The following is a 16154-nucleotide window of genomic DNA, read 5'->3' as shown; positions in this document are numbered from 1 at the left end:
ACTTTTGTAATGATTCTCCCTTCTTGTTGATGATGAATTTCTTAGATTTTCCACTTGGTGTAACTGAGAGATTCAGGCTAAATTGCCTTTCTTGTTGGAGGTTAATGAATGAAATGCAAAAACATCCCTTGAGGTGACTGAAGGGACCTCGGGAGTTGAAAGACTGAAGCGTCCTTTGCAATGATTTTCCTATCTAGCATCAGTGCAAATCCTGTGCTGACTTGTCCCCATGCAAGTCCCTGTTGCCCTGTAAATATCTGCCTAAAGAATGATTTCATTAAATAACAAATCTGAAGCTGATCTTCCTTTGGCTTTTTGCGAGTAAAATGCCTGGATTTAGGAGGCCACAGATTGTTCTGCTGCAGAAAGGAATTCTCAGGATGCAGGTATCAAGAGAAACACCATGAGTGGTGTGTGTGGTCTCTGATTTTTGTATTTTCCATCCCACTGTGCCTCTGCATACAGCACTTCTGGGATTAAAGCCAGAGCCTCATTTTGGTGCAGGAAAGAATTCTCATTTTGCAGTAGGTTTTGTGACATCTTCAAATATAAAACAGTTCATTCAAGTATCTAAATAAATTAAAGCTTGTGCGATGCTTCTTAAAGCGTGGGCAGGGTTTATGCCATTTGTTTTTAAATCAAATGATTAGAATTCATCCATGATTAAGGACTCTGTTTTGTTTTTAATCTTTGGTTCTTATTCAATCCTCAAGTCTTCTCTTTAGAGGGTTTTATTCTTTTTAAAATAACTGAATTTGGGGAGGTTTTTGTTTCTTTTGTTTTCTATTCTGTAATGACAGTAGTTTTAAAATAATCGATGACCAGGGGAAGTGATCATTTTTCTTTCAATGCCACTGAAGCTAACTTTTCTTCCCTTCCTGTGCCCCCCCTTTTTACAAAAAATTGGCATTCCATTATCAAAAAACGAAAGTCACTAAGCTCACAGACTTGATGCTACTACAACTTCAAGATTTCCAGGTTCATTTGAATCCTTAGCACTGCCTGCCATTCTTTTGAAGTTATCTTTGATGTGTTTCTCCAAATACTTCCACCAGGGAACAATTTCATATACACATCACTTTCCTAACCATCATGCACCCCTGCCACCACCCTGCCACCTTCATTCGAGGAGCCCCCCTCGTACTTGAAAAGAAAAGACTATCGGATTGTCTGATTTGAATTCTCTTGATGAATTCTCTTGAATTCTCTCCCCATCTCCAAATCCAACTAAGTACCTGCTTCCTTCTCTCCTACTTCCAGATTCAGAAGGAGCCCTCGTTCCTCCTATCTAAAATGAATTCCTCTACCTCTGCTACCCTTAATAGCATCAGGTGATAAAAATCCAAAAGATTTTCTTCAAATATGGATTGCCTAAGTAAACCAGTTATTTCATGAGGAATAGGCTATTTTACACAAAAACGCAAACACTTTTGGAACCTAAGGTTTTAAATCTTGGTTACATCTTGGGTACAAGCATATTTATTTGATGATTGAATGAGACATTGATAGGAAAGTACTGGTAGAGTTTGAGTGAGAATATGGGTAAACAGCAAAATGATGTTGTCTAACTCCCGTCTCTACTTTCTAGAGACCTTCCTAATTTTTAGTGCATAAAGATTCTGCAGTATGTTGAAAAAATTCCGCTTACAGTTTTATACTGTCTGAACAGGCACTACATGGCCATTGATTCTCTTTACTTATTATTTATTTTAAGGTATCGCTTTATTGCAGGAATACATTGGGCAAGAAAAGTGAAGGAAAAAATACTCCAGGCAGATAAATTTTATTTTACTTTTGATCCCTGCCTAAAGTTGCTCTTGTTTTTTAGGTATTGGAACTTCTACATCGTATATGTTAGAATTCCGACACCTCACAAAGTTCAAATACATGTCAGCAGAGAAAATGACTAAAATAGCTGTAACAGTGTGGACGTTTGTTGCTTCAGGATACTGTTAGTAACTTCCCCTCTTGCTGATCACATTACATGCCAAACTTCTTCCAATACTAATCCCCCTCTTGAAATATTGGCTGATAATTTAATGCTTCTTTTTATAAGAGAGTAAGTGCTAAATAATGATATCGCCTGGTCAAAGGTCATTGTACTTTGAATATTTATCTGGTATTTGCCCTTCTATCAGAGAACCATCTGTGACCAAAGTGATACAGGAACAGGAGCGAGACCAGCAGTGGCTGACATTGCACTCCGACTGGGAAAGCCTTAATGGGACCACTTTGCATGAACTACTGGTAAAAGGGTAAGACACCCATCACTAGAGCTGTGTAGAGTGGATTATGGAGCAAACATCCATCATCAGGGCCCTTCTGTTTCTAATTTAAGATAATCCACGTTTGTCACGTCAAAAAAGAGCTTCCATAGAATAGCTATGGGCCTTTATATTTCGACATCATTTGGCTTTTTTTCTTCTTTGTAGACATAGATCTTTTTCTCTTGGCTAATTACATTTTTCTTTAATGATGATTGCAGAAACTATCGTGGTTAAGGAGGAGGAGCTTGGGTTCTAATCTTGGAGTTTTTTTCACATCCTATTAAAAATAAATTCTTAATATCTACACTTTCTACAGATGTTACATGGGACTAGTTAACAGAAGAAATTGAAATAATGGCAACTGATAAAACTTGGAGAGCCTGAGGAAAAAACAGACACAAAATAAAATTATAATCAAGTAACCTTGAAAATACACTTCTGAAAAATTTCCCCTAAAAAATCATGGCAACATTGCCTCCCTCATCTTGGGTAGGGGTGCAGGAGAAAGGTAAATTGAGGGAATTAACACTCATTTAGTGCTTGTTACATTATAGGGACATAGCTATAGAGTATTTAAATAACTTGCTCAAAATTCACAGCTCACAGATGATAAGTGATAGTCCCTGAACTCAAACCAAGTTTATCTGACTCCAAAGCTTTTAACAAATGTTAGAGAAATCAGTACATAAGAATTCTAAAGAGTAAAACTAAAGGTGGGCCATTTCTCTTCAGAATGTCTTGACATTTTCCCCATAGACCAAACTTGCAACCAAATTTCTGAATAGTTGTCAACTGAAGCACTTCCTCCAATGACCTGAGTCTTTCAACAGTGATTTGTTTCCCCAAACTGGGACTGCCAGAAAATCCCTTTCAGGTCAGATAGATAGATAGATAGATAGTTAGATAAACTCATTCTAAGTTGGGAGTTGGTGGACCTGTTCTAGTCCTGGCTTGCTAACTAGATGTGTGATCCTATAAACCACAATTTCCTTTAAAATAAGAGTTGAGACACATAGTCTTTGGTCTTTTCCTATTCCTAAAAGCTATGACTTTAAGATCTAACAAATAACAACTAATTATTTGTATCTCTTCTATGCTGGGTTCATTGTTAAGCTCTGCAGGGATGTAGAAGTGGATGAGGAGGCCAAGGACTGTGGTCTCAGGAAACATACATTGTAGAGGTGGACAGAGAGACTCTAAGCTAGTAATAAACAAAATGAATTTCAGATATTTGGAAGTGTTACAAACAAACTAAGGATAACGAAATAGAGAGTGAGGAGGAGATACGACTTCAGGTTGTGAGAAGGCAAAACACAAATGTGCTTTTTCTGTATTATATAATTTATTGTATACACATATCCCCATGCAAATTTAGCAAGAAATGAAAATACAGTAGATCTTCAAAAAGGAATGTGGAAATGACATAGGGTTGTTTTTCTTTCTTCTGACATATCTAGGATTCTAAGCATGTCATAGTATTTTTGACAGTCCCAACATGGTTTTTTTCTTTTAAATTTGCATTGTGAATAAATGCTTGGAAGAGACTTTGTGGTTAAAACTTAGTGTACCCTCAGCTGAATTCTCTTGTGCAGCCACATGGATAGATGCTTAAACCATGTTCTTGCCTTCAAAGCTAAACTCTAATTTTTAGAAAGTTCTTCCTTTCCTGAATGCACTCTTTCTATAAGTTCTCCCTACTGATTCTGATCCTGCCATCTAGAGTTACATGGGATGAATTTAATCCCCTTCTTCCTGTCAGCTAATCATAGATACACAGTTTAACATTGAAAGTCTCAGTAACATAGAAAACAAATATATGGTTACCAAAGGGGAAACGGATGGAGGGAGGGACAAATTAGGAGTATGGGATTAACAGATACAGGCTAGTATACATAAAACAGATAAGCAATAAAGATTTACTGTATAGTATGGGAAATTATATTCAATATCTTATAATAACCTATAATGGAATATAATCAGAAAAAAACTGAATCACTATGTGTATACCTGAAACTAACACAATATTGTAAATCAACTATATTTCAACTTAAAAAAAAGATAATAAAAGTCTCAACATTCTTTTCTAGTCTAATATTCAATTCCTTTCTCTGTTCTCTAACTTTCTGAAGCAATATTTTTTTTCTCTCAAGCTATTTCTCAGCTTCTTTTGGCCATACATGTCCTCTCCATAAGCATAAAACTCTGATATGCTCCCTCCTCACCATACATTCTGGGAAGCAGACTAATGCCTTTCCTTTTCCTCTCCCTCCTTTGAAAATCATTGAGTCAGTATTATGGGTGGTGCCACCAGCCAAGATGATGTGGGGACCTTTGCTAACAATAGTTTCTCTTCCCACAAATGTGAAAGTGTATAATGATGATATTAAATACACTTTAAAAAAGTACATCCTTCATATACCTCCACCTCTAAGGTGATATCTGACCACAGCCCTGCCTTGAGAATTCCTGACTTAAGTATAAGCTATTTCTTGCCTTTCACTGGTAAAGTGTTTGAAGTGAACGATAAATATGTAACTGAATATTATGCCATTTTATGTTTCCAAATCTAGGCAGTCCTGTCACAGCAGAAGTAAGATTTCTCTTCTATGTACTAAACAAGGTGAGCGAATTAGCGGTGTAACAATGGGATATGAACTTAATTTAACTGGATTGGCTCAAGGGAAAAAATGATCACTTGTACGTGACAGCAAAGATGCAAGCATCTAGCTGGTTTTGGTAGTGAGTCACATACTGTTTCCTGCTCCTTGGTAGACTGTGGGCGCCGCCCTGCTGCCCGAATGAACAAGAGGATCCTTGGGGGTCGGACGAGTCGCCCAGGAAGGTGGCCCTGGCAGTGTTCCCTGCAGAGTGAACCCAGTGGTCACATTTGTGGCTGTGTCCTCATTGCCAAGAAGTGGGTTCTGACAGTCGCCCACTGCTTCGAGGGGTAAGCTGCACCTTTTCTTTTACTTTGCCTGATCATTTTGTCACTTGGGTATTTTTTTTTTAACCTCTTTATTGGAGTATAATTGCTCTACAATGGTGTGTTAGTTTCTGCTTTATAACAAAGTGAATCAGTTATACATATACATATGTTCCCATATCTCTTCCCTCTTGCGTCTCCCTCCCTCCCATCCTCCCTATCCCACCCATCTAGGTGGTCACAAAGCACCGAGCTGATCTCCCTATGCTATGCGGCTGCTTCCCACTAGCTATCTACCTTACGTTTGGTAGTGTATATATGTCCATGCCTCTCTCTCACTTTGTCACAACTTACCCTTTGCCCTCCCCGTATCCTCAGGTCCATTCTCTAGTAGGTCTGTGTCTTTATTCCTGACTTGTCCCTAGGTTCTTCATGAACTTTTTTTTTTTCCTTAGTTTCCATATATATGTGTTGGCATACGGTATTTGTTTTTCTCTTTCTGACTTACTTCACTCTGTATGACAGACTCTAGGTCCATCCACCTCACTACAAATAGCTCAATTTCGTTTCTTTTTATGGCTGAGTAATATTCCATTGTATATATGTGCCACATCTTCTTTATCCATTCATCTGTCGATGGACACTTAGGTTGCTTCCATCTCCGGGCTATTGTAAATAGAGCTGCAATGAACATTTTGGTACATGACTCTTTTTGAATTATGGTTTTCTCAGCGTATATGCCCATATGCCATTCTGTAACTCAGTGCAAAATCCACAGTTGATCTCCTTCCCAGGTCCTTACCTGCTTAGATTTTTCTACCCTTGGTGTTATCATCCTATATAGGTGCTGCTCATTTATTGGCAACAGATGTATATTGCTTATGATTTATGTCCTAAGGAGGGAGGAAGAGGAAGAAGTTTAGAAGATTGACTCTCTAGCCAGCTTTAGTCTCTTTTCTAGCCCTCTTAAATACATCAAATGCATATGAAGTTAAACAGAGCTGAGTTACATAGATACTACAGTGAGGTTAGGATGCTGGAGGAATTGGTGAGGAGTTTGGGAAGTAGAGTGAAAAGTATAATATGTGTGTTAGTCAGGGCTGTCCAGAGAAACAGACCAATGAGAGAGAGAGAAAGAGTTTTCCAGGAATTGGCAAGCGTTCCTGGAGGCTTGGTGAGTCTAAAGTCTGATGGGGTGGCAGGCAGGCTGGAGACTCAGGGAAGAGCTGCAGTTCAAGTCCAAAGGCAGCATGCTGGTAGAACTCCTTCTTGCTCTGGGGAGATCAGTCTTTGCTCTATGAAAGTCTACAACTGATTGGGTAAGGCCCACCCACATTATGGAGGGTAACCTGCTTTACTAATAGTCTACCATTTTGAATGCTAATCTCTTCCCAAAAAACACCTTCACAGAAACATCCAGAAAAATGTTTGGCCAAATATTGGGGTACCATGGTCCAGCCACTTGGCACATAAAATTAATCATCGCAAAATACCTAAAGGGAGCAGAAAAATAAGACCAAGGGGAAACCTACCCCAAGTTGACAAACATCACTGCAGAAGGTCCTCATCTATTTCGACTGTTGTTGTATAATTTAGGAGCAAAAAAAAAAAAAAGACTCCTAACCAAACAATAACAAAATAACAACAACAAACAACAACCATTTTTCATGCCCATGGAAGATTCTGGAGATTAGACATCTAGACAGGAAATAGCTTGTGGTTTGTCTCTGCTCAGCAACGTCTGGGGACTCTGCTGGAAGGTACTAAGGTTCTAGGGGCTGGCACTACCTGAAGGCTGGCAGTGAATGCTGCCTGTTGGCAGGGGCATTTGTTTCTCTCCAAGTGAGACTCACAGCTTGGTAGCTAGCATCCCCCAAAGTGAGAGTCCCAAAAAGGGAGCCAGGAGGAAGCCTTTTTGGATCCAGCCTCCAGAGACGCACAACATTACTTACACTATGGAGTTGGTCAGAGCTGTCACAGCCCCACCCAGATTCAAAGGGAAGAAACATAGAACTCTTCTCTCGGCGAGAGGAGTGGCAAAGTATTTGAGGACATGTTTGAAAAACCACCATACTTCCCATTTTCTTCTTTTTATTTTTAATAATTTTACTTTTATTTTAAAGTAATAATAAATAATAGCAAAAATTTAACACAAATAACTCACAGTTCTATCACCTCATTAAATTGATTATTTTCATTTTACCAGGTTAATTTGTAGAAAAAAATGCAATTTCATTTTTTTGCCTCTTTGTCTATTATTATTTTCTCTCAGCTTTGCCACTTACTGTGTCAATTTATGAACTTCTCTGGGCCAAGTTTCCTCATATATGAAATGAGGGAAATAACAGTCCCTACCTCACAGGGTTGGTGCAGGCATCAAGTGAGATAGCCTATGTAAAACCTTAAGAACCATGCCTGATACCAATCAGTGAGACATCAATAAAGGTAAATTTTTCTTTTTAAAATATCATTACTAAAAACATGCATTCAGGGACTTCCCTGGTGGCACAGTGGTTAAGAATCCGCCTGCCAATGCAGGGGACACGGGTTCGAGCCCTGGTCCGGGAAGATCCCACATGCAGCGGAGCAACTAAGTCCATGCGCCACTACTGAGCCTGTGCTCTAGAGCCCGCGAGCCACAGCTACTGAAGCCCGTGTGCCTAGAGCCCACGCTCTACAACAAGAGAAGCCACCGCAATGAGAAGCCCACTCACTACAATGGAGAGTAGCCCCCACTCACTGCAACTAGAGAAAGCCTGCGCACAGCAATGAAGGCCCAACGCAGCCAAAAATAAATAAAAGAACAACAACAAAAAAAACATGCATTCTGACTTTTCCCTTAGCATTATGGCATGAATATTTTTTCATTTTGCTAGCTCAATTTTTATCTCCTTCCATACTCTCTCTCCTTTACTTTCTCATCATCCTCAAGGTCACCCCTAGTGATTGTTCCTCCACAGCTATAAACACATATTTTTCACAGGGTGTCATTTATTTTTACAATTTGAAATCACACGCTATACTTTTGTTTGTAAGTTGCTTTTCTCATGTAGCAGTATATAATGGACATCCCCTCCAAGTCAATTGATGTGGCTCTAGCTCATTCTTTTTCAAAGCTAAATGATATTCCATCATAGAGATTCACCGTACTTTATTATTCCCCAGTTGATGGACATTCACGTTAGTTCCAGTTTGCTATCACTTTAACAACACTGCAATACATCTTCTTATGCAAAGCTATTCACCTATTGGTACTCTTGTTTCTACAGAATAGAGTCCCAGAACGTATATTCATCTCCATATGGGAGTTAAAGAAATGAATATATGTTTACTTTCTTGGAATGCTAACCTAGTGAGGAGACAGACATTTAAACAAGTAATTAGAATAAGAGAAGTGATTATAAAATGGAAATCTGTATATCTAGCTATATGATTGCTCTTTTGGGGGAAATATAATGTAAAAAATCAAACCAGAACCTCCTCTTGAGAACTTTTAATGTGTAAGAATGACCCCAAATGATTGGAAGAGTCTGTGTAGTATGTCAGGAAATACATTGCAATGTTATTGCTTTGGAACGGGCCAGATGTTTCCAGATGTCTTTTCCAGTTCTGATTTATAACTCCATGATAAGCAGAAGACTGTACTAGCAAGAGTACATTTATCAAAAGACGATTACCTAAATGAATCCAACAGCTCTTTAAGGGAATAACACCCTTTATATGCTAATTCATCCAGTTCATGCACCACTTTTGTCATTTCCATATGTGGTATCCAAGTTTTGTCTTTCACTGACAGATCTGTGAAGTTAAGGAGAAACCTTGCAATAGAGAAGAAATGTGTTTATAATTAAGGAAATGGATATTCTATCAAAGGCCCTGGTAAAATTTCATGGAACATTAGACTTCACAGAACTGTCAAGTGGGGCCTGGCCTATCCATAAGAAGTTAAAAATTGCCCAACTTCAAACAAGTCTTTGCTTGAATATGTGCTAATAACTTTGGTTCTATTTTACAATCTTTCCAGTGGCCCTGAAAGCTATTGAGAACCTCTAATCGTAAGCCTTACTCTCTGTAGGATCCATCAATTGCTGCAATTAATGGGATTTACTTCATATCCTGATTCCATACTTTGGCAAGGGCCAGTGTGACCCATCTGTAGTTCTTTGCAAGCCTGTCTCTTTTAATTATATTCGTGGGAAAAAAGGACATGTCTTGCTCCTGCATGGAGAGGTATTTAAAAATCCCAAAGGAAAATTAAAGACATGAGGTACTAAGTTGATCAGATGAAGTCCCAGATGCCATGGTAACAATTCAACTTCCACAGCTCTAAGGAAGAAAGACCTTGAGTTTCAGGGGTAATTTAACAAGCAATTTCCCTGCCTTCTTTCACCTCCAAGAGACTTAAGGATGAACTTCCTAGGTTGGCACACAACTAGTGATTATAAGAAGTGTCTGATTCCTCTCCAGGAAATTTGCATGAAAAACTATCCTTTTACTATATGATCACAACCCTTAACCCTGCCAGGTCACCCATGTCTTGATTTCTACCACACCAGCTCTTCACTCTAACAAGACTTGTGTTTGCTTGTCTGCGCATCTCCTCCTATTGTCTCAGCCCATCTGTCTCCTCCTCATCTGGTTTCTTTCCCCAGGTAACCTAGTGCACTGGGATCATCACTTCAGTCCTCTCACCAGGACCTTCAACTTCTTCGCCCCTAGATCTTTCTGCCATACACACCACGCAGACCTCCAACTAAGAGTCAATATGAAGAGCACGTTTTCTATCCTATTTTCATGCTCTTCCGAACTGAGGAGAACATTACCCAAGGATGCAGATTAGTGTCATGCCTGACTTTCAGCATCCATTGGACCCTTAATATTACTCAATAACTTTTTCACCTATTTCTGGACAGCTCCCTTTCTCATTCTCCACGGAAAAAAACCATTGACTTACCACCTGTACTGATCTAACAGTCTTTTAATACAGTCAGGAAAAGAAGTGAGAGGTTTGGTCTGACGTTTTACTACTGAGCCCATGTCGTGTTCTTATGGTTACTTCTTTATCTTCTAGGTGCATATAAACCATGCCATTCATTTGCAATGTTTTCTTTCCGGTCTGTCGACTTGAGAGATTTGATCCATTCCCATCAAGTACTAATGTCCACTAAAATAGGAATTCTCCATTTTGAATCCATACCTCCCCTGGGGTGCTTTTTTCCAGCACCACCGGTGAGTGAGCAATTGTGGTGACCCTGACCTGACTCCATGCTCCCCACTGCCCTGCCCCCTAGGGAGGCATTCTCTGCATCCTCACTGCTCCAGTGGAAAAATGTCTGGGTCTAGGATGTAGCCAGCAGTTGGCCTAAACGTTAGGCCAATTCCCATAGTTTTGGGGGCTCACAGAAACTGGGAGTTCTTCCCCTTCTAATCTTTGTAGTTACTTACTTGTTTCTTCTTGTCCTGCAACTATCCACGTACCCTGCACCTATGCCTGAACGGCTGGTCATCGCTGGCGAATATCACACCCCACACTGCTAACTGACCTCATGTCAAATGTATGATCATGAATCTCAAATGAGCATCTAACAATATGGCACCCATCCAGTATATGTTCACAGTAAAGCCACTTTTCCATCCTCAACTATTTGACATCTTCTCCTGTCTCCCCAAATCTCCTTCACCCTTCTCTGGTCTCACCTCATTCTTTATGAAGAAAATAGACATCATTATATGTTTTACCTTGTCTCACCCCTAATTCCAACAAGTTACCTGTATCTGTGGCCACGTTCCCTCCTTTCCCTTGAGTTACGGTGGAGGATGTGTCCTTGCTCCTTTTTAAGGACAATCACATGTCCATTCATCTTTCAAAGACTTTATTTTAGATGCATTTATTTTTTTTAACATCTTTATTGGAGTATAATTGCTTTACAATGGTGTGTTAGTTTCTGCTTTATAACAAAGTGAATCAGTTATACATATACATATGTTCCCATATCTCTTCCCTCTTGCATCTCCCTCCCTCCCACCCTCCCTATCCCACCCCTCTAGGTGGTCACAGAGCACCAAGCTGATCTCCCTGTGCTATGCGGCTGCTTCCCACTAGCTATCTATTTTACGTTTGGTAGTGTATATATGTCCATGCCACTCTCTCACTTCGTCCCAGCTTACCCTTCCCCCTCCCCATATCCTCAAGTCCATTCTCTAGTAGGTCTGTGTCTTTATTCCGTCAAAGACTTTATTTTAAAATCATCATTTCTATTTTTCGTCAATTTCTCTCTTTTTGCTGGATCATTCCCTTCAGCAAACATGCCTTAGTGTCACCAACTTAAACCCCCTTCTCTTGACTTCACATCCCTCTTCAATTCTTGGCCCATTTTGGCTAGTACTCACAGTAAAACTCCTAAAAGAGTTTCCTACAGTCACTGTCTCCACTTTTACACTTCCTGTATTCCCCTCAGGTCACTCCAGTTGGGTTGTCATCAAGGCCACTACAGAAATGACACTTACCAAAGTCTTTAGTGACTTCCATCTTGCCAAATCCAATGGTGGATTTTCAGTTTCTAACTCACAGGAACCCTCCCTAGTATCTGATTACTACATCCTTCTTAAAATACTTCCTTCACTTTTCTTTTAAAATAACAAAAAAAAATTCTTATGTCACTGACCTACCCTTCTCTTTCTTTTTTTGCAGCTTCTCCTCTTTTAGGCCACTAAATGTTTTAGTTCTCCAGGTGTGTTGTGGACTGCACAGTTGTGTCCCCCTAATTTCCACATGTTGAAAATCTAACCCCTAATAAGGTGCTATTAGGAGGTGGGGCCCTTGAGAGGTCATGAGGTCATGAGGGTGAAACCCATGTTGGGATGAGTGTCCGTATAAGAAGAGAAAGAATGCTTACCCTCTCTCCCTCTGCCATGTAACAATACAACAATAAGACCACCATCTGTAAACGAGGAAGGGGATCTTCACCAGACCCTGACCATACTAGTGCCCTAATCTTTGATTTTGAGCCTCAACAACTATGAGAAATAACTGTTGTTTAAGCCACTCAGTCTATGATAGTTTGTTATAGCAGCCCATGATCAGATAAGGACCTAATTCTTGGCTTTCTTATCTGTCTACAATCATCTAATCACATGGTTTCAAATGCTTGTCTATATATGAACAAATATGAATATCAAATATTGATATGAATATCAAATATTTATTCATAACTTCCAAATTTATATCTCTAGCACAGCCCAGATTTTCTCCCAACCCACCAACCTCAAACATATTTAAATGCTTAGATGAAGTGTCCATTTGAATGTGTAATAAACATTCTACTTTACATGGCCAGAACAAAACTTGATTCCTCTTCTCTCCCACTGAGCCAATAATCGTATGCTTCACAAACTTTCCCCATCTCAGTAACAGGCATCCTTATCCATTGGTTTGCTAATGCAAACCTGGGAGTCATCCTTAATTCCTCCCACTTTTACTCTAGCAGTAAGTTCTGTAGGATCTTCTTTCAAAATATAGCTTGGGGCTTCCCTGGTGGCACAGTGGTTGAGAGTCTGCCTGCCGATGCAGGGGACACGGGTTCGTGCCCCGGTCCGGGAAGATCCCACATGCCGCGGAGCGGCTGGGCCCGTGAGCCATGGCTGCTGAGCCTGCGCGTCTGGAGCCTGTGCCCCGCAACGGGAGAGGCCACAACAGTGAGAGGCCTGCGTACGGCAAAAAAAAAAAAAAAAAAAAAAAAAAAAATATATATATATATATAGCTTGAACCCAACTGCCTGTCATCATCTTTATGCTATAATCCTAATCCAGACCACCATCATATCAGGTCTGGATTATTGTATTAGCTTCCTAGGGCAGCCATAACAAGGCACCACAAATTGGGTGGCTTCAACAAGCCAAGAAGTTTATTGTCTTACAGTTCTGGAGGCTAGAAGTCTAAGGTCAAGGTATTGGGATGGTTGGTTCCTTGTGAGGGCTGTGAGAGAGAATGCCTCTCGCTTGGATTCTGGTGTTTTGCTGGCAATCTTGGGCATTCTTGGCCTATAGAAGCCTAATTCTGATCTTTGTCTTCATCTTCACCCTTTGTGTGCATGGCTGTCTCCAAGTTTCCCCTTTTCATGAGGATACCCAGTCATATTGGATTAGGGCTCACCATACTGGCCTCAGTTTAAGTTGATTACCTCTGTAAAGACCTTATCTCCAAATAAGATCTTGTTCTGATATATTGGGGATTAGGATTTCAATATATGAATTTTACAGGGGGACACAATCAATCCATAACAACTTTTAAAACAGTTTCCTATCTGTTTTTTTTTTTAGACTACTCTCTTGTTCACTTATTGTCTATTCTACCCACAGTGAGACAGTGATCTTTCTAAAATGTAAATCATACCATGTCACCACCTGTTTTAAAACTGTACAACAGCTTCTCATTGTAACAAGAATAAGATTTCTCATCATAGCCTTTAAATATCTAGTCCTACCTCTTTGCATCTCCCCCTATTCTCTCATCACTCATTGGGCTCCCAACATGTAGCCTTTCTGTCCCTGAAATCCCCCAATCTCATTCCTGCCTTAGGACCTTTCTACTTGCTGCTTCTGCAGTTTGGAACCCTCCTATGGAGTCACAAAATTGCCTCCTTCCCCTCATTCAAGTCTCAGTTTAAGTGTCACTTTGTCAAAGGCCTGCCCTAACCATCCTAGCTAAAATGACCCCCCCCATCGGTCATTTCTCTATCACATTATCCTATTTTTTTTCCCTCCTAATTACCAGAGATAATCTTATTTGTTTATATATATATTTGGCTAGCCCAGTAGGATGAAAGCTCTATGAGGGCATGAACCCTGTCTGTCTTCCTTGCCTCTGTATTTTCAATTCTTTCAGCAAGGAATATAGCAACCAGTCAAATATTTGTTAACTGACTAACCAGCCCCTTCTCGCTGTTAGTGATGACATCTGTAGTTCTTTTAGTAGTTAGAACTATAATTTCTCTGGAACTAGAAATGTTAACTCCTCTGCAGAAGGTCAGTGATCTTTTACTGACCCCTCCCATATCTTAGACCAGACATCAACTCAACATTTCAATGTATTAAGCACTTATAAGTTTTATCACATGGAAGATGAGTCTTTTGGATGTTGCCTGGAGACCATTCTCCTTGAATGGAGATATTAGAAGTAAAGGAAAGTTCAAATAGTTCAGCTTTGTCTTAGTTGACTACTATATTAAATTATTTGCCCCAGATAGAAATCCTCGTCTTGTTCTTCCCACACATAATTTTGCTGAGAAGCCATTTTTATTTTTCCTGCTTTTTTTCTATTGACTGATTGATTGATTGAAGTATAGGGATTTCCTGGTGGTCCAGTTGTTACCGGGGGTCCGGGTTCGATCCCTGGTCAGGGAACTAAGATCCTGCAAGCCACACAGCATGGCCACACACACAAAAAAATTATTGAAGTACAGTTGATTTACAGGGTTGTGTTAGTTTCAGGTATACAGCAAAATGATTCGGTTATATATATAGATATAGATTTTCAGATTCTTTTCCATTATAGGTTATTACAAAATAATGAGTTTAGTTCCCTGTGCTATACAGTAGGTCCTTGTTGGTTATCTTTTTATATATAGTAGTGTGTATATGTTAATCCCAAACTCCTAATTTATTCCTTCCCCCCTTTCCCCTTTTGTAACCGTAAGTTTGTTTTCTATGTCTGTGAGTCTATTGCTGTTTTGTATATAAGTTCATTTGTATCATTTTTTTAAGATTCCGTATATAAGTGATATCATATATTTGTCTTTCTCTGTCTGACTTTACTTAGTATGATAATCTCTTGGTCCATCCATGTTGCTGCAAGTGGCATTATTTTTCTTTTTTATGGCTGAGTAATATTCCATTGTGTGTGTGTGTGTGTGTGTGTGTGTGTGTATGTGTGTGTGTGTGTGTGTGTATACATACACATACACACACCACATCTTCTTTATCCATTCATCTGTCAATGGACATTTAGGTTGCTTCCATGTGTTGGCTATTGTAAATAGTGCTGCAGTGAACATTGGGGTGCATGTATCTTTTCAAATTATGGTTTTCTCTGGATATATGTCCAGGAGTGAGACTACAGGATCATATGGTAGCTCTATTTTTAGTTTCTTAAGGAACCTCCATATTGCTCTCCGTAGTGGCTGTACCAATTTACATTCCTACCAACAGTGTAGGAGGGTTCTATGACTAAGACTTTTTGACAATTGCTACAGTTTCTTGCCACTATTCTGTGATAAACTTTACAGTTTGAAAGCTCTGAGATTCTTATGTTGTAACATTTACTTTTTGGATGATTCTTCATTTTCTTACTGCAGTCATTTGTGATGGTAAATCAGAATTTGGAACTCAAACTCTCCCATCTCTGTTTAGCCGTACTTGTTTTAAGAGTTTCTGGACACATTGTCCTATCTTTTTTCCAAAACATTCTTAAATCTGATTCTCTAAGCTCTAGGATGTGTATCTGACTATCCGTTCTGTAGCTTTTTTGGACCCTGGGATAATGGAATTGCTCACTTTCTGTAATTTCATTACTGGCGGCTAGTTCCCTATCATATCTGGGGGATACATTCAGGAAAGAGAAGGTATCTTCCTTCTGTCTGCCATCCTATCACTCACCAATCAGTCTCCACTCGTCCTGCATGCTTTGCCCTCTGTGGCCAGTACCTGATTCTTGTGTTGATACCTGTGGACCCTTCTCTTTGTTTCAGAGAAGTTTAGTATAAAGGTTGTGGTGTAGGGGTATAAAGGACTAGCTTTCTGGCCTGCTACCATCACTTAGTATCTCTGTGATTTTAGACGAGTCACTCATCTGCTCTGAGTCACTGCTTTCTCTTCTCTAAAATGGAATAAGCATTCCTATTTATACCTCATAATTGGTGAGAAGATGATTGAATTGATATGTAGAAATACTTGGAAACTATAGAGA

General features: G+C 39.6%; 1 protein-coding gene across 1 annotated transcript in view; it reads left to right on the top strand.

Annotated features, from left to right (window-relative positions):
- Nucleotides 1–16154, top strand: part of CORIN (corin, serine peptidase) — a 260935-nt gene that overhangs the window by 218550 nt on the left and 26231 nt on the right. Inside the window, 3 exon segments of the mRNA XM_079920067.1 lie at nt 2139–2255; nt 4838–4887; nt 5040–5214. Coding sequence (XP_079776193.1) covers nt 2139–2255; nt 4838–4887; nt 5040–5214 — 342 coding nt within the window.

The sequence above is a fragment of the Stenella coeruleoalba genome, assembly GCF_951394435.1.
Source record: "Stenella coeruleoalba genome assembly, chromosome: 4".
In the NCBI taxonomy this organism is placed as follows: domain Eukaryota; kingdom Metazoa; phylum Chordata; class Mammalia; order Artiodactyla; family Delphinidae; genus Stenella; species Stenella coeruleoalba.
This window is presented reverse-complemented; position numbering and strand designations above follow the sequence as displayed.